Source organism: Mirounga leonina, unplaced genomic scaffold (genome assembly GCF_011800145.1).
Source record: "Mirounga leonina isolate KUSES-001 unplaced genomic scaffold, KU_Mleo_1.0 Mir_165, whole genome shotgun sequence".
Classification (NCBI taxonomy): Eukaryota; Metazoa; Chordata; class Mammalia; order Carnivora; family Phocidae; genus Mirounga; species Mirounga leonina.
This window is the reverse complement of record NW_023270415.1, coordinates 61,346,077-61,367,230: the sequence shown is the minus strand read 5'-3', so window position 1 is coordinate 61,367,230 and position 21,154 is coordinate 61,346,077. Positions and strand designations below refer to the sequence as shown.

Sequence of the window (21,154 nt, the reverse complement as noted above, 5' to 3'; positions counted from 1 at the left end):
GTGGCTGTACCCCAACTACTGGTTGAATCGGGTGGCCACATCCTTCATGGACAGCATTACCCCACGCAGTTAATAATGCTGGCCCTCCCAGTCTTTAGACGCCGCTGAGATGGTGCTGGGGTTTCGGCCACACATTGTTATCCTGCTGGCAACAAAATGAAAGGTAAAGCATGGTTTGCTCACGGAGCACACGTTTTTGGCATCTCGCCTAGATTTTCAGTGGAGTCACACACATTCTGTTGTGTGGGGTTTGCAAGGCTGAAGAGTTTCACGCTTGTGTCCACAGGTTAAACTCTGTTGTTGAACGTCCATGTGCACCATTTCGTTGTTCCCCGCATGCATTACTTTGACCAGGTTTGCAGCGTTTATGGAATAAACGTTCTCTGCAGGATAGCTCAAGGAGATGGGGTCATCACACTTTGTTCAGTCTTCATGAGTTCACGAGAGAAAAGTTGCAGGGAGAAAATAGAATCTCCTTGCTCTTCTTTCACACACTCACACACACACCCACCCACACACACGAAGGACTTAAATTGCTTATAAGGCTCAATAAGTAAATTGGAGCAGGTGGAATTTGCCGGTTTGCTTAAAGAAACATAAGTATTTTAAAATGACAAACCGGTCCCTTTGTCAATAAATGTTTTATGTCGTAGCTTGCATGCCAGGATACCGTGTGTAAATGATGAATTAGCTTATAAGTAGACGTAGCAAAGGATGCCCAGCAGGGCTGTGGGCTGAGGGCTAAGCGGGTAGCCTTTCTGACTCTCCCCTTCTGTTATGCTGGGGACGCAGCTGTGTGAACATGAATTTTATAGCTTTTTCATAACTTGCCCTCCCTTACAAGGATTTATCTAACATCTCCATCCAAAAGTATCTCACCTCATACCACCTCCTCCAGATTTCCACCTCAGAAGTAGCAAAAACATGAAGCCATCTTAATTTGGTTTAAGGTCACTTACTCTGAATTACAGAGGTTTTTTTCTTCTTTTAAAAATTATTAAGTAGTTGTTAACTTCTTGTTCCTCACTAGGATTCAGTAGTCTCCACTGAGTCCACAAAGGGGAAGGTTTGAATGCTCGCTGACTTTTGTGCCTGTGTGTCTCATCCCTGAGTTATTTAGCACGGAAGGATTCCATGGTGTCAAGTACACTGAACAGACTAATAGCTTACTTTGGTTTTTCTCGGCTCAGGATGATTTCAGACACATGAGAGAGTGCCTAGCATCCTATCAGAGCAGAGGCTTGAGAGAGAGAGAAAGCCAGACAACAAATATATTAACTTATCCAGAGTGCTGCAATCAGGAAAAACCTAGAAATAAGCCATTTAAATGTCAGCGTACACGTGAGGTCTGTATGTTAAGGTTTGGTAATACTTTATTTGAATTACCTGTTGCAACAAGCATCAAAATATTTTCAGTGCTAATGCTGTGAAGGATCTCAGCTGTGCCTCTTTCTTAAGACATCAGATACCACAGGTACAAAACACGGCTGACAGTCCAGCAGGTTCTCGTACTTCGGGTTTGGACCAACCACATTTGATTTCCAGTTGTCTTTATTTACTGGCTATATAATTCTGGGCAGATTATTGAACCTCTGTCAGCCTCCGTGCTCAGTTGTAAAATGGGGATAATCGTACTAACTTCAGATTGTGATCCACTGTGCAGAGAGCCCTTAGCACAGTGCTTACCATATCATTGTGGCAGTTGCTGTGTTCTGAGCATTATGGTAATTCCTGCATGGGAATGAATGAATGAATGAATGAATGAATGAATTTATTATTTTTTTACTGGGAGCCCTTCCTTGGACTCTTGTCATCAGCTTTCTTTTTCTAGGCAGGATTTTGACTGAAAGAATGCAAAATGTGTTTTGTGATGCTGGAATATGTATGTAGATTGTCCCCCCATCTTTTCTTCCGGTTTTTTTTTCCCCCTAAGGGGATTAGCAGCCTTAAAGATCCAGGTGGCAGTGGCTTGCTCTGGTGTCAGAGGTTCTTGGGTAGGTCCTATAATCCCTAAATTAGTCCAGAAGGCAGATGCATGAAAGCCGTGTCTTTGTTGGGCGAAGCCCAGTGGTGGCTTTTCTTTTGTTCTTGGCTCCAACCCAAACTAATGCCTTAATAACTGAAATTCCCTCTTTCACGCCCTCACCTGAAGGAGTATTAAATCAGCAGGAAGGACACATCACGGTGGCAGAGAGATGCCTTCACGGGGCCTCTCCTGTCCGCGGGCCCTGGGTCAGGCCCGCCAGCAGGTAGCCCTCGAGGCCGCTGGGCAGAAGCCAGCCCCCCGGGGCAGATCCCGGGTGCGCCCTCCCAGCGGGAGCCCTGGCTTCCTTCTCCTCTCGGCCCACGTCCCCTGCCCTGTGAGGCCGCCGCTTTCTGCGATTATGGCATCTCTGCCTTTCCTCTCATGATTTCCTTCACCCTAGAGATGTTCTACGTTAGGGCAAAATGCCGGCATTCAAGCTGCTCGTGACATTTAGGGAGTTGGGGAATTTGGCTTTTAATTACTGTGAAAATATGATGATTTAGGGACTCAGCACAATCTCTACAGAGCTTGTAGAATTTTGTGGCCCTCGTAAATAAGGGCTACGCTAGGTGAGTTGGCCTGTCCTGGGGGGAGAGCAGGGGAAATGGACGGAGCAGTCTGCAGGGGGCGCTCGTTCGCTCTCACCGGGATGTGATGGCTCCTTCCTGCAGCAGCTTTCCCGTCTCTAACGTGGGTTCAGACCAGCTGCCGGTTGCCATTGCTTCACAGGTGTGTGGACTCTAGAACGTTCCGTACAATCGACAGGTGTCACAGGAAGCGCTCATCCTTCCAGACAGGCCGACTTTCACCACACTCCTGTTTCCAGGCAGCGAGAAGCCCCAGCCTTTGTTTTGTACAAACATCCTGAGAGTTAGTCTTTGTCGCAGCAAGATGTTTTTGACTTGTTGAGATGAGTAGTTGTTGTATGTGTATTTTGCTTGCCCAAACGTATTTTAAAGTTCTTGGCAGTCTTTGCACCCAGGCCATCTTGGTGGCCTTTGCCGGTTTGCCCATCAACACTGCTCACTGTGCTTCCTTTCAACCCCAGGCCTGCTTCACCCTACGGTCCCAGCTCAGTCCCCTCATCCTGACAAGGTCACTGTCTTCTGCGTGCATTTGGAGTACCATTAGTCTCTCCTCTCATTAAAAATCACTTAATATCAGTCTCCCCAACAAGAGAGAAGTCCCCAAGGTAACGAAATGTGATGATGGCGATGATGAATTTTTGCTCACCGTGTATTCCTTGCTCCTAACAACAGCATGCCTGGTTCTTAGGTAGGTTCACAATAAGTATTATTATTATTTCTTTTTCTTTTTTTTTTTTTAGAGAGAAAGAGGGAGGGGGGAGGATTGGGGGGAGGGAGAGAGAACCTTAAGCAGGCTCCACGCCTAGCAAGGAGCCCAACGCTGGGCTGAATCTCTCCACCCTGAGATCATGACCTGAGCTGAAATCATGAGTCGGACGCTTAACGGACTGAGCCACCCAGGCGCCCCCACAATAAGTATTATTGGTAGATGGGTGGATGGATGAGTAAGTGAGTGCATGAACAAGATACCAGTGTCTCCTGCAGTGTTTATTCTGTGTCTCTTCCCTGTCCTGTTCATATGGGATTAGGGACCTGCACACATTGGAGGGGTTCCACACGGTTTTCTAGTTAACTAAAAGGTGGGTTGTGGGTCTTGGTACCAAAGCCTTGTGGTGGATGGGGAACGTAAAATTATATAAATTCTTAGAACGAGGCCTTGAGGTTTCTATGTTCTAAAAGCGGTCCTTTCTGGGATAAAATATAGCAAATGAGCAGCCATTTGTTTCTTACCTGCTCTGTCTACTCCCCAGGATCCAGGAGTAATATTTGAGAAGGGAGGTGACCCCGGGAAGGACATCTTCTCTAATTCAGAACCAGATAAAAGATCCGGTGCAGTACCAGGCTGTTTCCAACCAGAAGACCGTGAATCAGTCCAGGGGATTCCATAGGGGTTCCCCTGGTGTCCCTCAAGACAGAGCTCACTTAGCTAGTACACAGAACATCTCCAAGAAGCATTCTAGAAGCAAGGCATTGTGCTACTCTATGATAAATTGGGCCCTACAGTCAGAATGCCTGAGTTCAGATCCCACCTGTCTGCTTATTAAATGAATGTAGACAACTTAGATATAATCCTCAATTTCTTCTTCTATAAAGTAGGAGACATAATATTCCCTACCTCACAGGGTTGTCAGAAGATCAAATGGCCAGCTATAACGTGCTCTGCAGAAGGTTGGGCATGGAATAAGCTCACAAGAAGTGTTAGTTCTAATTATTATCATCATTCTTACTGATAGCAAGAGTTTCCATTGCACTTCCAAGCCAGTCCCTGAGAATGCCTGTCCATCCTACCCCTTTTAGTCTACATGGGTACCCACGTTTTCCCCTGCCTACTCTGCACACAGTTTTTTTTACTTTTACCATGAGGACCCAAGCACGGTGTCCAGGAATGGCACCAGTTATACTGCCTTTTGCCTTCTAATGCCTTAACCATTACCATAAAGGCCACCTCGAACCACCTGAAAATCCATACTGTCCAGTGATTTGTGGGGCGTGCATTAAATTAAATAGTGCGGACAGCGTGTGTGCCCCACCACATCACCCCACTTTCTGAAATCACGTAAGCACCCTTGATCTAGTGGAATGTATTATGACTTCGGCAGCTTCTGAATAAAAGTTGGAGAAAAAAAATTTTAAACGTGGCAGCAACTAAAACCCCCATGTGGTTATTTAAGGCAGTTTCAACATTTCCTCGGAAACTGGGCTCTGCTGAAGAAATAGCCACTCCTCTTATGGAATGATTTTTTTCCCCCCTTTTATAAAAATCCTTTTATTTTTAGATTTTGGTTGAGATTGGGACTCCAAATCTATTTTCAAGCTGTCTTTTTCTCTGCTCGCTCGGAACTCACCTTTTTTTATCTTGCTTCTGCCCCTGGTGGTGGTATCTTGGGCAAGTTACTTGACCTCTCCTGGCTTTGCTTTTTTCATCTGGAACGTTTGGAGTGGACGATCTTGGCAGTGCCTTCCAGCTGTTAACATTTTTTTAATTATTATTTCATGATTTCTCTCTCTCTCTCATTATTACAGAAAGCATGAGTGTTCTGCCATAAGCATGAGATAGGAAAGTATTCATTGATCAAGTTGAAAAACCTCCACTTTCCACATTCCAGGACTCTGAGTTTGGGCTCACAGTTGTTTTCAGGCAGTTTTTGGTGCTAAGGGTGGTTTGGGTTTCATTCCTGTTTTTCTGTGGACCTTACTGGATGTGTGGCCATTTGATGTTGGTAGAGTATACTCTATCTTGACATACACCAATGCCCTTACCCTTGGCATGTTTTGGGAGCCCACAGGCAGGACCTCAAGGCTGCCCGAGTCACTGTTAATGAACCAAACTGCCTAAAATGCTCCAGTCGTTGCCTTTTGGCACGTGGCAAGAAAATCCTTTTCATGTTAGTTTCAAGGTTGTCAGATATCATTATCTCCAAGTATTAAAAATTTCAAAGAAAGGAGACAGTGTGTTTGATTTATAGAATGATTATCTAGCTTTAGCTCTCACTTGGCTTTGGCAGTGGTTTTGCAAGCACTCGAAAATTAAATCCATTTTTTATGGCACTACAAGGTATTACCTCACAGCAAATGATAATTAAACACCTGTGAAATCAATTAGCCCTTTAAGCAGGAAAAAAAAAGTTTTCCAATTATGTTTTCACACCTCCAAAACTTTCATAATTCCAAAACCAACAGTTGTGGAGAGGGATGTGGTCGATGGGCGTTGCAGGGTTAACTTTCCATAAAGATCATCCCTAAATGTTGCTTTGACTTTACGCCTTTTACCAGCTTGCTCGCCTGGTGACTGGTCAAAGCAGATGGGTGAATTCAGACAGTGGTAAACTGTAGGACAGGGAACTGTGGTACCAGCTCCCTTCCCGAGAGGACACAGTCGCCTTTGGAGACAACTCTGAGCAGCTATCTGTCGGACACACAGCTGAGCCGTCAGCTCCTCTACAGAGGAAGTTACTCACTTTGTGTTTGATGCCAAGTTTTACTTGACGGTTTATTGAAAAGCCAAGATACCTTAGTGGAAACTAAGCAACAAGACGGTCCATGTGACAGAGTTGCTCTCTCTTTAAGAGCCCCGTAGCCAAGAGTTCTGAGCCATCTTCATTACAGATGCATACCCTGAAAATGGACCGATTGGCTAATAGCTGAGAACTCGCACAGTGGAGCCCTGGGAATCGTGGCTGGCTTTCCAGACCCTTCCAGGATTGTGTGTGTTTCATCATTGTCTTTGGTAACAAATTAGCTATTCCAGATGCTTCTTTTGGAAAATGATCTGCACTTCTGAAGCATTGGTTGGGTTTGGGGTATAGGCCATAATAATTTGGGACTCAAAAAAGAGGACAAGAGGGGTGCCTGGGTGGCTCAGTTGGTTAAGCGTCTGCCTTCCGCTCAGGTCATGGTCACAGGGTCCTGGGATTGAGCCTCGAATTGGGCTCCTGCTCAACAGAAAGCCTGCTTCTCCCTCTGCCTCTGTGATCTCCCTGCTTGTGCGTGCTCTCTCTGTCAAATAAATAAATAAAATCTTACAGAAAAAAAAGAGGACAAGAACCAAAACAATGCCAAGCCTTTGACATCATCTACATTATGACCTCCTCATATACAAAGACCGTTCCAAGAAAGCCCTTGCCTTGTGCTCTCCAATATTCCTACGCACTTCCGTTTATATAAAATTCTCAGGGGCACTTTAGTTTATATGAAGTTCTCATGTACTCTGTCCCCTTAGATCCTCAGTAGACCTTGTTAGGTAAGCAAGACTAGCATGATTGGTCCATGTTATAAATGAGATGGATTTAGAACCAAAGTGCCTCTTTTAAAATCAAACCATTAATGACAAAGTCAAGACCAGAAACTATACTTTCTAATGTTTGTTCATGCAGCTTTCATTCCATCCCTCTACATAAACCTCTCTTAAAGGCATTCTTTTTAAAAAAAATTTTTCTCCAAAGACATTTTTAATGAGATTTTGCTTTCATAGCAGATGGCATTTAGAGCAGTTGATGAATCTTAATAGTAACCAGAGAAGAGAGGCTAGTATTGGACACACACACACACACACACACACACAAAGACAGAAGAAAATTTCTCTGTGCTCTTCTGTGTTCTTGTAGAAAGTTGTCCTAGGAGTTATCCTGGCGTACTTGGCCAGCAGCTTGGACACTTTGTGACCTCATGGGTATTATTCCCTGAGGAATGAGAGGAGATCTGGTATTCATTCAACAACAAATATTTCTTAGGATTACCATGGTCCAGGCACAGGTCTAGGGGCTGAGGTCACGGTGGTGAATAAGAGCAGGTAAGCTCCTTTTCTCATGGTATATGTGTATGATATTTATGGAGGAGGTGAGTGAGCTGGTAAAACAAGCAGATGGGTGAATTCAGACAGCGGTGAATCCTAGGACAGAGAGGAAACAGGCCAGTGGGACAGTGAGTGCAGGGAACGCAGGCTGGTTTGTGAGGGCCTCTCTGAGGAGGGCCTGTTTCTCTGAATGCTGATTTGCATCTTGGGGCAGATTGGGGAGAATATTCCAGACAGAGGACATAGCAAGTACAAGTCCAGCAGATGGTAATGAGCCAGTTGTGTGTAGAAAAGCTGCTAGCAGTAGATGGTAGGTGAGGAGAGGGGCATGCTGTGGGCAGAGGCCGGTTCTCATGGAGTCCCGTTGGCCAGGGCGAGGGGTGTGAATACTATTCTAAGTGCCATGAGGAGCCCCTGGGGGGTTTTCAGCCTTGGAGTTAGCATTTTAAGGGTATTTTTGGTTACTCTGGGAAAAAATGGATTGAACCTGTAAGACTGAACTTACTCTGACCTGAAACTAATATGAACCAAAGTATGTTTCTTGTTGTTCTATTCGTGTGGAGACCCAAAGGAGTAGAATTAAGGAGATCTAGGAAAGAGGGGTGTGTGGAGATTGGGGTTCCCGTGTAATTACAAAAACCACTGGGTGTTTGCATCTTTGTTTCCCCTCTGCTCAGTGTGCTACCAGGCGCATAGGAGCTGCTCAGGATTCATTTGTCCAGTGAACAAGTATCAGAGCAAGAGGCATCTTAAAGGCCACCTGGTATACCCCTCCCCTATTAGGTACTTAAATTTTCTCTGTCCCATAGGCCTTTCCCAAAATGAGGCCACCTAGGAGTTGGCTAGCTCCTTAGCTGCTGCTCAAGGGGAGCTGGGCTGAGCAGAGCCAGTTGGAGGAGAAGGGAGGGGTGACACCGAGCTCAGACTCTCTCCCCCAGGGCACTATTGTTCTTCTGCCAAAGGAAATGGCAGAATCTGGATTTATGGGCCTTTCCAGTCTCCCCTGACCAAACCCTTATGGGAGAGTGATCTGGTAAATAAACAATACGTGCTATCAGGCTGTTAACCATAACACAGATGTTTATGTCCCAGGGACACACATGCACCTGCATGTTTATACATTCACATACCCAGAGGGAAAGAATAAACTCTTCATAGTCGACCAGCTTCACGCAGCTTTCATATGATGTTGGGGTCCCATTATTTCTTGAGGATGCACCATCTTTACCTCCGCAGACTTCTGAGGCCTCATTTGCTGATTCAGCGCGAAGGGCGCAGAAGTGAGCTGGCCCTGACTGTCCAAGTCAGAAGGTAGACCCCAGGAATGGCAAAAATAGGAGCAGAGTTAGGAAGGTGAGGTTAGCCGAGCCAGCTGTCATTTCATTAACTGTAATTGGATTCTCAAGGTATTTTATAATCACTTAAGTGCAAGGACCAGACGAAAGGCTTATGTGCTGACAAAGAATGCAGGGGCATGTCCTATTCACCACTGGCTAGTGCCTGCTCTGGTGATGAGAACAGCCCAGCAGGAATTCCAGACATCCTCCTAATCCCAGGGCTGACCAAGTCCGGCCGGGCAGGAAAGAATGTCTTGGCTCAAGAAGGGAAGCGGTCAGAACGCCGGGTTGAGCCCAGTTTTCTTTGGGGGATGGGGAGTCATTGCCTTTGGACCAAAGCAGTGTTTATCCTTAGGAAGCCAGGAGGAAGTTCTACCATTTGTTTGCTTTTCTTCAGCTCTGACGTGGAGGAGAGCCAGGTGAGGGTTCACTTTGAGTAGCACTGCACATTTGACTCGATTTGCAAATAATGCTATTTATCAGGGCCGGTGAAGCACATTTCCCACCCTCACCAGTGTGCAGAAAGAAAATGAAATTTTTAACAAGCTGCCAGGCCTTTAGAATTAAAGACAGAGAAGAAGGGATAGGAAGTGTACAAAAGGAAGACAAAAATAAATAAATAAAAGACACTGTTTTCCATTCTCTAACTTCGGCTCAGCCTAAACACAGAGGTGAAGATCATCCTGGGAAGATCAGGCATAACCAAGAGCTGGACACGTTGTTATGGCTGAATAGAGGCAATCGTCGTGAAGAAGGGCTTGCCTCTCTTGGTCTTCGTCTTGCTCTCATAGCCCCCTGCACGCCTAAATGGAAACCGATGGATGCTGAGCATCTGAGCATTTGTCATCCATTTACTATTTTTCGAGTGGCTGCTGTAGGCCAGGCCCTGGGGTGGGGTGGGTGGGGGGCTGGTTCAGCAGAAAGTGGAACCATGGCTCTGTCTTCTGGAGTCCAGGGAAGGAAAACAGGAAAATGGGCAACTTAATGTAGTATGAGCAATAGAAGGTCGGCCTTGGGCGCTGTGTGAGCAGTGAGAGGGTCTCTGGCCAAGACTCAGGGATCCAAGGAGGCTTCCTCCAGGAGTGCAGGAAAAGCAGAGGAAGGAAAGAGGGTTGTGTTGGGGAGAGGTGCCCCCTGCTGCTGCCTGCTCCCTGAGATTCGGCCTGTCCCTGATGAGGAGCTGCCATTTAGGACAGATGCTCCGTGCTGGTGTTCTCAGCTTCGGGCCACGCTCCCTGGCCCCGCTCCCCTCGGCCAGACTCCTTGGCACAGAGCCTGGTGAAAGTTAATGGTAAGATAATGACCTCGGGCTTCCCACTTGCCCTCGGGCCGGTCACAGGCACTTAGCTCCTGCAGCCAAGACCTTGGTGTACCTCTGGCAGACCCATTTTATCCACGCGAGGTCATTGTTGCTGCTGGCTTTTTTATCACTCCTCCCTCTTCTGTCCCCCCTGTACCCAGGTCACACTTTAGGTAGCATTTTCAGAAATGCTTTCTTTCTGACCAAAGAATTGTTGAGACCCACGTGTCCCAGAGGTGCATCTATCTCGGGACCGTTTGAAATTTGGTGTTGCTGAGCACAGAAGCTGGTGCTCCAATCATCTCTGCCTGACAACATTCTGAGATCTACGTCACCTGGCCCAATGCGGTAGAAATCTTTCGTCACCATATCACTCCTTCTCAGCAGCTCTGAGAGACAAGAGAGCATATTGTGGATTCTGTACAATATGTGCTCTTGTACGAGCCCCGTAAAACCTTTGTTGCTCTACTTCATCATCTGTAAAATGGGGCCATTTCACATGTAGTTGTAGAGATAAAGTACAATAATGAGCCCAGGTTGTTGCCCTGCCCACAGGAAACTTGTAATCAGTGTAGGGGGGTAGAGGTATCATTATTATAATTGTCACCTTTAGGGGCACCTGGGTGGCTCCATTGGTGAAGTCAGATGGTCTTGATTTCGGCTCAGGTCATGATCTGAGGGTCATGGGATCGAGTCCCACATTGGGTTCCGTGCTCAGCAGGGAGTCTGCTTGGGATTCTCTCTCCCTCTCTCCCTTCCCTTGCCCCTCCCCCCATCTCTCTCAAATAAATAAATCTTTGGAAAAAAATAATTGTTACCTTTAATGGCTGTCATATTTTATCACTTGCTTTTACATATTCGCCGTTGAGCTGCTATTTAATGAGAGGGAACCAAGATGGTCTTCTACCCATGTTGAAGGAAGAGGTGCCCCTGGTTCATGCTGGATTTGTTAGTTTACGTAGGTGGTGATTACCACGAAGTCCAAGTTTAAAGTTCTGAACTGTCAGTAGATGTTTAGGGTAGAGATGGGGTGGGGGAATTTTGACATGATATGGGGTTATGATCCAGTGTAGTCAGACAGGGTGTTTGCTTCCAAGTGTCTTCTGACTCTCTCTTCTCCCCCATGGGAAGCTGGCATAACCATACCTACCTCCCAGCGTGGACGTGAGGCTTCAGTGAGACCATGTGTGTGCAAGAGTCCACGCTTCCCCTGGGGCCTCATGCTCCAGCCAGAGCTCCCTCCCTTCCCAATACTGAAATGGGTTTTAAATGGACAATAAAACGGAGATGGTTTTTTGTGGATAGCCAAGAAATGTGAAAGGGTGGATGTCGCTACCCGTCCCTCATCGTAGCCAACCACTGCTCTCTGCGGTGCACAGTGTGGGACCAGCAACAGCCTTCTGAGGAGCACTGTAAGAAAGTCCTACTGTGGGGCCTGACTGGGTGCCCCCGAGGTTCTAGCAGCAGGCACTGCTCAAGGCAGGCGTCGCCGGAATGAGAAATCACCACCTCCACCTGGCGAGTGCCTTCTGACTGCGGGCTGCTAAGTGTCCCCGAGACTGCCGCCCCTCTGGTCAGCCCGGTCCAGCACCACACGTGAGTTAGCTCTCAGCATTTGCCCGACGCCGGAACACATGGAGCTCATTCGTGTGCTCAAAAGCTGTGTGAGTCGCTGGCGGAGAAACAGGCTTAGTGTGTCCCACGAATTCTCAGAGACCGCAGGGGCCTGTACTTCCGTAGGAATGCTTACAAGGTATCACATGGCCGTACTCTGGGGTCCAGCTGGACCCATTTTCTAACTAAAGGTATGTTTCTCTGTTCACATTTATGTCTTGGGCCAATTTCATGTTATTACGTGTTACGGACTTTGGGTTTTCTCAAACATAATTGAGATTTTACGTGTTAAGTCTATCAAGTCCAAGAAAGGGTCTACGGCAATATGGTTCATAAAAAACAGAGCACCATCTTGGACTGAACGGCTGGTGGGACGTGACACAGAGTTTTGGGTCGGGGAGAAAGAGTCCTCTCAGTGGTAACCATTTGTGGCTAGTGCTCGAAACCAGGTGAACTGCTTAGGACTTCGCTCCATAAGAAATGTATTTTCAGGGGTGCCTGGCTGGCTCAGTTGGTGGAGCATGCAACTCTTGATCTCGGGGTTGTGAGTGTGAGCGCCACGTTGGGTGTAGGGATTACTTAAAAATAAAATCTTAAAAAAAAAAAAAGAAAAAAGAAAGAAATGTCTTTTCAGTCTCTGCATTTGTGTGAGCTGACCAAAGAGGCAGCGTGACGTGGTGGAAGGCAATCACCCTTTAGAATCAGAAAGCCTGGAGTTGGAGCCCTAATGGCTCCAGAGCTGTGACCTGCATTCTTGGCAAGGTTAGCAGGTCCTAAGAATGCCATTGGGAAAGTGTCATTCTTCTGCTAAGCCCTTTGGTGACTCACGACCACTGCACAGAATCGCATCTGAGCTCCAGGAGAGATACCACACATAGTCTGCCCAGGGGGACCCCGCACCTACCAGCAGTTTCCTTCCCCTCCCCCCATCCACCTCCCCCTCCCCCAAACTGTGGTGGGTTCTCTCGTCTTGGTGTTTGTTCCTGCTGTGCTGTTTCTACCCCCCCAAAATTCCGACTGCCCCTCCTCTCAGCCTTGCCAAGCTGATTCTTGCTCCTCACTTAATAATTAGTTCAGTTTCCCTTGTTCGTGGAGGCACCCCGCTTCTCAGTCTCCCCACCAAAGCCAGGTTGTCGTTCTTGTTTCTCTTCGCATAATCCACCTCATGCCTCCATCCTACCGCTAAATAACAATCATTGATCATCATATTCCCTCACTGAATAGCAGTAACGCATCTGCCTTTTCACTGGACCATGAGTTCCTTGAGTGAGTAGTGTCTGACGCATGGTAGGCATTCAACTAATTAATGTTTGTTGATTGAATAAAAGAAAGCACAGAGGAGGTGCTGAGGAAGCTATTTTATTTCCCTTCTTCCAGTGTACTTTATGGAACTATAGCAGTCATAAATTGTTTTTGGTTTCTTTCTTTTTCTCTTAAGGGACGTGATTCAAACCTGGGTGTAAGCAAAGATTAAGTACTTATGAGGATGGAGACTGGAGGGAACAGATAGCATAGATGTTCACTTACTTTACAAATAAATACTTGAGACAAACTGTAGCAACATCACGGGGTGACTAGAATTGTATGACTACAGAGATGAGAGGCCGGATCACTTGCTTTGGGCCTACCCTCTTTGATTAGCAGAAAACAGGCCCTCATGGAAACTGTGCACACCCCAGAGGAGTTGTGGGACGTGCAGGAGGACCTACGGTAGGCACCCTGCACCAGCAGCATCCTTGTCTATGCAGCTTTTGATTAATAAGGCAGAATCCTTTGAATTAAAGCTGCTGTTCTGTTCTGATTCCCAGCTTCTATTTGCATTTTATTTTAAAGGGTCTGTTCCACATTTCTCTCTGGCTCTGTCTTTGGGGATCAGTCCTTTCTTTTCTTTCTTTTTTCATTGTTACTTTTTTCTTTTTTTTAATGTTTTTATTCCTCTCATCCTGATGTCATTTACCACAATAACTTGCAGTTGCGTAGTGCATGGCAGTTTATAGGACATGGGCATGATCTCATTTGACCGTCACGACTTTGATGTACAGAGAACTCCATTTGCATAGGACCCCATAGAAAGTGGTAGATCCAGAACCCAAAGTCCTCAAGCCATGTCTTCTAACAAGTCAGCTCTGTTTTCCATTATATTCTGTTGCCTTCTTTGAGTCATAATGATAATAGCTACCATTTATGGATTGTTTATGATATGCCTGTGTTTGAGTTAAGTGGTATCATCTAAGCCTCATAGTAGAAGTATCTCCATTTTGCCAACCAGGAAGCCAAGATTTAGACAAATACCTTTCCCAAGATCACTCAGCTTGGAAATAGCAAAGATGAAATTTGAACCCAGGTTTGGCTGTGTCTAAATCTGCTTATTCACTAAGCTTTGTATTCCTAACGTCTTAACTCAAAAATTTTTTGAGCTCTTAGCACAAAATTTAGGATGCATCCTTATTACCTAGAGGGGCTTGTTAAAACAGAATTCTGGACCTTTTCCCCGGAGTTGCTACCTCAGTGGGCCTTGGTGAGGCTGGGAATTCCCATTTCTACCAGGTTCCCAGGTGGTGCGGATGATGCTCCTGGTTGGGAGAACACGTTTGGAGAACCCCCGCCCCCGCCACATTGCCCCTCCCCCACTAGGTGCACTGAATTACTGCCAGCAAAAATGTGTTTCATATGGAGGGGAAGGACTTCAATTATGCATTATTACATGGCCCATTTTAAATGGGGTGTATCCCATCCATTATTCTGTACAACTTTAAGGAGAAAATTATTATGGCCATAGAGTGGTTCCTGGTTTCTAGGTTAAATTCAGATCTTGTCATTTTATTGCATTTTTCTTTGCAGTCATTTATGAGAACTGTTCTAACTTCTGGGTCACTACCTATACAATGGGGAGCTTAATGCCCATCTGAAAAGGGTAACAAAACCATTTATTAATTAAAGCTGAAAGTTCTCTGAGAGAGTTGCCTGCCTTATCTACTTACCTTCTTGCTTAGGATATCATGTGTTAATTATCTCTTATTTTGAAGAAGTTTGTGATTTTGATGTGATTTACGTTTCTAAACTTAATCGTGGAGAATGATTCCCTTTAAGAAGGCTGCCCCCCTCACTTGACGTGTCTCCTCTCTATCTTTCTTCCCCCCATCTCTAACCACTGATAACCACTAACCTATTATCTATCCCTACAGTTGTTATTTTATGAATGCTATATAAATAAATAATGCAGTATATATCCTTTTGAGATTGGCTTTTTCACTTAGCATAATTTCCTTGAGGATGTTGTGTGTATCAATAGTTCATTTCGTTTTATTGCTGAGTATTCGAGGCTATAGATATGCCACAGTTTGTTGAATCATTCACCCATTGAAGGACATTTGGATAGTTTCCCGTTTGGGGCTATTAAGGATAAAACTGCTGTGAACATTCATGGGCAGGTTTCTGCGTGAAAATAAGTTTTCATTTTCTCTGGGATAAATGCCCGAGAGTGCAATTGTTGGGTCATATGCTAATCCCATTTTTAGTTTTAGTAAAAGAAACTGCCACACTTTTTTCCAGTGTGACCGCACCGTTTTACCTTCATACCGGCAATATGTGAGGGTTCCGGTTTCTCTGCAGCCTCCTCAGCAGCTGTTCTCCTGAGGGTAGCCATCCTCGTGGGTGATTCGCATTTCCCTAATGGTTCATAATGTTGAGTATCTTTTTACATGCTTATTGGCACTTTGTGTATTTTCTTTGGAACATATCTAGTCCATCCTTGGCATGTTTTCAAACTGGATTGTCTTTTGATTGTTGAATGTCAGAATTCTTTACATATTCTGGACAAAAGTCTCTTATCAGGTCGATGATTTGCAAATATTTTCTTTTTTTCTGTGGGTTGTCTTTTCACTTCCTTGATGGCAGCTGGGAGGAGAGGGAGCCCAGTCTTCTTGACTAAACTTGCCTAAGATGGAGCTTCTGGAAGGCGGAGCTGGGAGGGGTTGGTAATGGAGCAGGTCATGGCTCAAATGCCACAGACACTCACTGTTCTTGCCAAGATCTGGTAGGTTTTCTTGAACAAATGTTTTTCCATTTGTCATTATATCCTTAGGACAATTTCCAGAAACTTTTAATGAATGTTTTTATAATTTTTACCAGTTAAGTTGTTGTTTTGCTGGGAGAGTATCCACAGAGCTAGTGCCTCACTGTGCAAGGCCAGCCTTCTCGAATGAACTCTATGATGCACACACGCCCAGGAGATTTTACGCCCTCCGTTCTCATCTGCCTTTCTGAATTATCAGATGATTCTCTGGTAGGTCTAGCAACTAGAGTAAGATCTTCTCCGCACAACTCTGCAGGACTAGAACGGGGCCCGGAACGTTGAGCTTCTTGAGAGAATGACTGCAAAAAAAAATGAATGAGTTTAAGCATCTAGAAGGAGATAGATGTGGGATGTGTGAGCACATCCAAATGGAGAGGGGGGTCCATAGAAGGGCTGAGTGGAAGGGTACCAAACACATATGTGGCCCACCTAAAACGACTGACCCCTTGCAGATTCATGGGCTGAGCATGGTTAGAAATCTGAAAATCATTGTTTTAAGTTTTATGTGTACATGTCCTGTATGTGTCTTTATGTGGTTCTAGGGATACACAAACGTCAAACATACATTGTACACACATGAGCAGATACCTATGTATACGTACAGATACACATACACTTATTTGTACAAGGGTTATGGAAACCTTTGGAGCAGTGAGATATTCTGAAAGGACATTCTGTCTTACCTAAAAGTAACATAAAGAATAACGGGACATTCAAACAATCTCTTGTCATTTTGCTGATGAGGAAACTGAGTCCCAGAGAGCTCATGTGTTTCATTCATAATGTCACAGCTACCTAGGGGCAAGAATGTTCATCCCATATCTCCCGTTACCTGTTGTGTGAATGAACACAAGCTTCAATCGTGTAAGTTTTATCCCCAGCATAAGCAAATCCTGCTTCTCTACCACCACTTAAAAATCAACATCCTAGAATAACTGTCATTTGAATTTTTGCTGTAAGTTTTCTGCCTTCCCTCTACCTCCACTCCTTCCCTAAAGTAAATTCTGCAACTGGCAACTTTGAAACTTGTTACCATCCAGAACATTAATAGGGTTTTACATTTTTAGCAGCCTAATGATGAGGATGTAGGACCTTCTGTGCTAGTCCCTCAGGGGTTTCTATTCTGGGCGTTTATTAAACTTTGCTGTAGTCTGAAGCATGTTTGACCTTTTTATATTAAAAACAATTTGAGTTTAAAGTTTATATGTATATTTGTGTGTGTGTGTGTGTCTATACATATTCCCCTCTTCATTCATTAGGTAGAGATCCCAACATTTTTAACAGTTGAATTTGAAGATACTTATCAATTATTTCCCTATGTTTGGTGAGCAAAGAAGAAGCCATTACCATCATGATTTAATATTTCTTATTTAGCCAAATTTGAGCCCTCTTGAAAATCTTTTCTACTTTCAAGTCTATTTTGCAGTTTAATTAATGCAGCAAGGGTTTTTATTTTACTCTCAATGGAGATAATCTTAATCCATTCACGGTGACCTTTTCTTGTGCAAATTAGTTGTACAAGCTTGTTTAAGCAAATGGTCCTTTGCATGATGTCTCTTCTTAATGACGGGTTTATAATTGAAAATTGGCTTACTCCCATATGCCTAGTTTGTATGAGAATATAAAAATAGATGTGGACTTTAAAAATATAAATGTATATATCAGTATCCCAAAACGAGGAGGGAAGAATCTGATGCCTTGAGGCTATGACTAAATTAGACTATTAGAGTCAGAAAATGCTGGCGACGTATGCCATGGTCAAAGTCACACCTGTCTGCCAAGCACTGGAAGCTCTTGAAAAATGAGAGTGATTTCATCTTAGCTCTCAGAATCCACGCTTTCATAGGACAGGAGCCATTTCTGGCTTCCCAAGTTTGCTTAAACTCATAATGAACCTGAAACTGTGTGTTTAGGACTGTGTTTGTGGGTCTCACGTTTAAAGTGATAGCCCTCAACAAAATGAAATGCTCCTTGCTTTTCCTGCACTTCACCAGCAGAAAGAGACAGCTGACGCTCGTGTTATATTTTGCCTTTTTTCAAGTGCAAAAACCGTGTGATACCGCCAAGTGGTCTTTGAGTAAAAGCCACAATCCTCTCTTCTGCCCCCTGGTTCTCTGCACCCCGGTTTTCTGCACCCCCCTGCTCTGTTTTTTTTTTCTCTTGTTATTCTTATTTCCCCATTTCTTAGGCCAGCTCCTTCCATCTCCCTTGTCTTTCCCCTGTAAGTCGTGTCAACCATTCTTATAACAGGAGTATTTGTCTGGCGTAGCTGAATATTCTTGGTTAAATGTAGAAACTCCAGCGTGAAGGAGAAAGTGAATGTTGTTGTGTGCTTGTAATGGAGGTTTCCTGAGTAGGTTTATTTTATTTTTTTTTAAGATTTTATTTATTTATTTGAGACAGAGAGAATGAGAGAGAGAGAGCACATGAAAGGGGGGAGGGTCAGAGGGAGAAGCAGACCCCCTGCTGAGCAAGGAGCCCAATGCGGGACTCGATCCCAGAACTCCAGGATCATGACCTGAGCCGAAGGCAGTCGCTTAACCAACTGAGCCACCCAGGCGCCCTCCTGAGTAGGTTTTAATAGCACGGGGTGGGGAACAAGGACAGTCTTAGTTTTGCTGAATAACATGGCATCAAGAGCGACGCGTTGTGGTGTTTTGTTTTTGTTTTTGTTTTTAAGCTTATAGGAACAAGACATTTCATCAAGACACAAAACTCTGATTTTTGGAAGCCAAACCTAGGCAAGCCAAATTGTTCCTGGGACCATCAGACTTGTCTCTTATGTACCCCTAATTGCTTTGTCCCCCATGAAACTTCACATGTGCTCTCCCTCGTGCAATACCCCCACCTCCACAAAGGGGACGTGAGAACTGCCCGCCAGCCAGTGTATTTCCTGAGTTGCTCTGGGTAATTTCTTGCAGGTGTGCACCCACAGATGTTCATTCATCCCCCACTCCTAACGGGTCTTCGTTTGCTGATTGCTCCTCCTCTCCTTGTAGGTATGATTATCGGGAAATGCTGCACAATGCCACTTTCTGTCTGGTTCCTCGTGGTCGCAGGCTTGGGTCCTTCAGGTTCCTGGAGGCTCTGCAGGTAAGAGACTCTGAACCCTCCCCAGACTAGGGCTGAGGACTGAAGTCAGACGGGGTGGGTTTCCCCTTAGCCCTTCTGCTGGGATCGAAACAGAATGCACAGTTTGCCTTGAACACCTGAAGTCTGTTTTCCCAAGAAAGTCTGCAACACTTTGTATAAGGGGGGTGAGGGGAAGAGGATTTACTCCCTGTCTTCGGACATGGGAAGATTAAATGGTTCACCACCAGGGAGAATAGGTTCTTTGGGGACACGTTTGCAAACGGAGGGTAGATCTGACTGCCCAACAGCGGCCTCATTGGGCAACCTGCAGACACACTGCCCTGCCTGGAAGCCAGTCTCAAGAGCACTGACTTCAGACAATGGCTTCTTGGTGGTGCTTCCCAAAAGCAAATTGTCTTTTCTGCCCACCCCACTCTGTCGTCTCTTGGTGCCTCTAAATTCTGAGAGTGATGCCCAGGGGGTCGTGCTCCTCACTTTGGCCCACCTATCCCCAGGCTCCGCAGCTCTGGGGCCTGTGGGGGTGGGGGGGATCTGCTCATTAGCCTCACTCTGCAGAAAGACCTGCTGAGACACCTGTGCTCATTTCCTGCACCTGGGAGTTGCACTCAGCCTTCCGTGATCTTGAGAAAGCATACTCTCAGCCGAGACTCTCTCCTCCTCCACTCCTTGCTTCCTGGCTTCTCTGTTCTTTCCCCCTCTATGTTCTGCACCTTGCCAGAGTCTGCTTTTGTGCGCAGTGCTTCCTAACATACATCCTTCTGTTGTGTCCTCCAACCGAAGAGCTTGCTCCTGGCCCTTTCCAGTGTGTTCTGTGGAGCATAACCCTAACACTAATGTTCTCGTCGCCTCTGTGGGATGTCGCATGAAGCAAGTAGTTTTCCACTTTGGATTAGGAGTTATTCGCCTTAACCTGGCGTTCCCTGGCTGACAGATCTCTGTGCAAGCAGGACGTTGGTACGACAAGTGGTTTGGATCCGTCCACAGTGAGCGGAACGAGGTTCTGGCTCCGATGTTTACACTGCAGGGGAAAGGGGAGCAGCCGGTAGTAGTTCAGTCCACAGCATGCTTCATCAGGAGGGCCAACCCCCATTCTACCCCTTTTGCTCCTCACGGTGGGGTCAGCCACCCCACAAGCAGACGTGTGGCAGTTACCCTGACAAAACCGTTTATACTCAAGGTTGGTTTTAGGCTGGGATGCTGTTGGTGGACGATTTTTGTTACCTCAGTAAAACTTCTTGGATGAGGCCAGTTGTCGCCATGGCGATAAGGTTAGCCGAACCACGCACTAGAATAGAAATGGGGTTTTAGCCTTTGGGGGCAAGGCCTGCCCACGTCAAAATCTCGGCTCGATCTGTATAGCCTTCCCGCGACTCGGTAACTCATGCGAGCTTACTCTTCTTCTGGCCCAAGCGGCCCAGGATCCATGCAGCGATCCGAGTAAGAAACGCCGGTAGTTGGGCTTGTCCTGCTGTCACCTCCCATTGGAAAGGCTCCCCCTGCCGCTGCCCTTACATTCACGAAGCCCCCTTCTTCACCCAGGCTGCCTGTATCCCTGTGATGCTCAGCAACGGATGGGAGTTGCCGTTCTCTGAAGTGATCAGTTGGAACCAAGCCGCCGTCATAGGCGATGAGAGATTGTTATTACAGGTAAGGAAGGGGCGCTGGCCTTCAGCACATCAGCGGATTATTGCTGCCCCTGTCTAAACTTTCAAAGAAGATGAATCCAAAAGGTCAGCTCTGTAAAAGAAATTTTATCAGGAGAAAATCTCCTGTGTCATGGCGAATATGAAGTCGTTTAATATGACATTGTTCACTTTCCCACACAAAACCCACCCCGCTGCAGGGAAGGTATTTGGCAAAGGAGGTGTGGCAGGTAAAGGATATGAACTTTAATGGTCAGAAGAGGTGTGTGTCCATCCTCTTCCATATCCAGAATTTTTAGAAATTGTACCAGAGAGTTTTTGTACCATCCTGCCACTTCATATTCCTTTCCCCTATTTCTGTAATGGCCCTCAGATTAATTTTCGGAAAGAGGGAAGTCTCTAGGGTTGGTTCTTATAATTAGTGTTATCATTGCTCAAATGATCCAGTCTGGGAGCCTGAGCAGTGTTATCTTTAACATGTATATTTAAAAGAGCAGCCTCTAATAAAAAAATGATTTTTTAAATGTATTTTTTGCCACTTGGATCTCTTTATTTTATTTTATTGTATCAAGAACATTTAGCATGGGATTTACCTTCTTATTTTTAAATGCAGGATTATTGTTGACTGTGGGTTCAATGTATTAGACATCTCTGGAGCTTATTCATCTTATTCAACTAAACTTTGTG

At 45.5% G+C, this 21,154-nt stretch overlaps 1 protein-coding gene across 2 annotated transcripts in view; it reads left to right on the top strand.

Annotated features, from left to right (window-relative positions):
- EXT1 (exostosin glycosyltransferase 1) overlaps positions 1-21,154 on the top strand; it is a 275,750-nt gene that overhangs the window by 222,505 nt on the left and 32,091 nt on the right. For both annotated transcript variants that reach the window (XM_035011800.1, XM_035011799.1), the window contains exons 2-3: positions 18,731-18,824; positions 20,364-20,471. In XM_035011800.1, the coding sequence (XP_034867691.1) occupies positions 18,731-18,824; positions 20,364-20,471 (202 nt within the window). The remainder of the gene's footprint in view (positions 1-18,730; positions 18,825-20,363; positions 20,472-21,154) is intronic.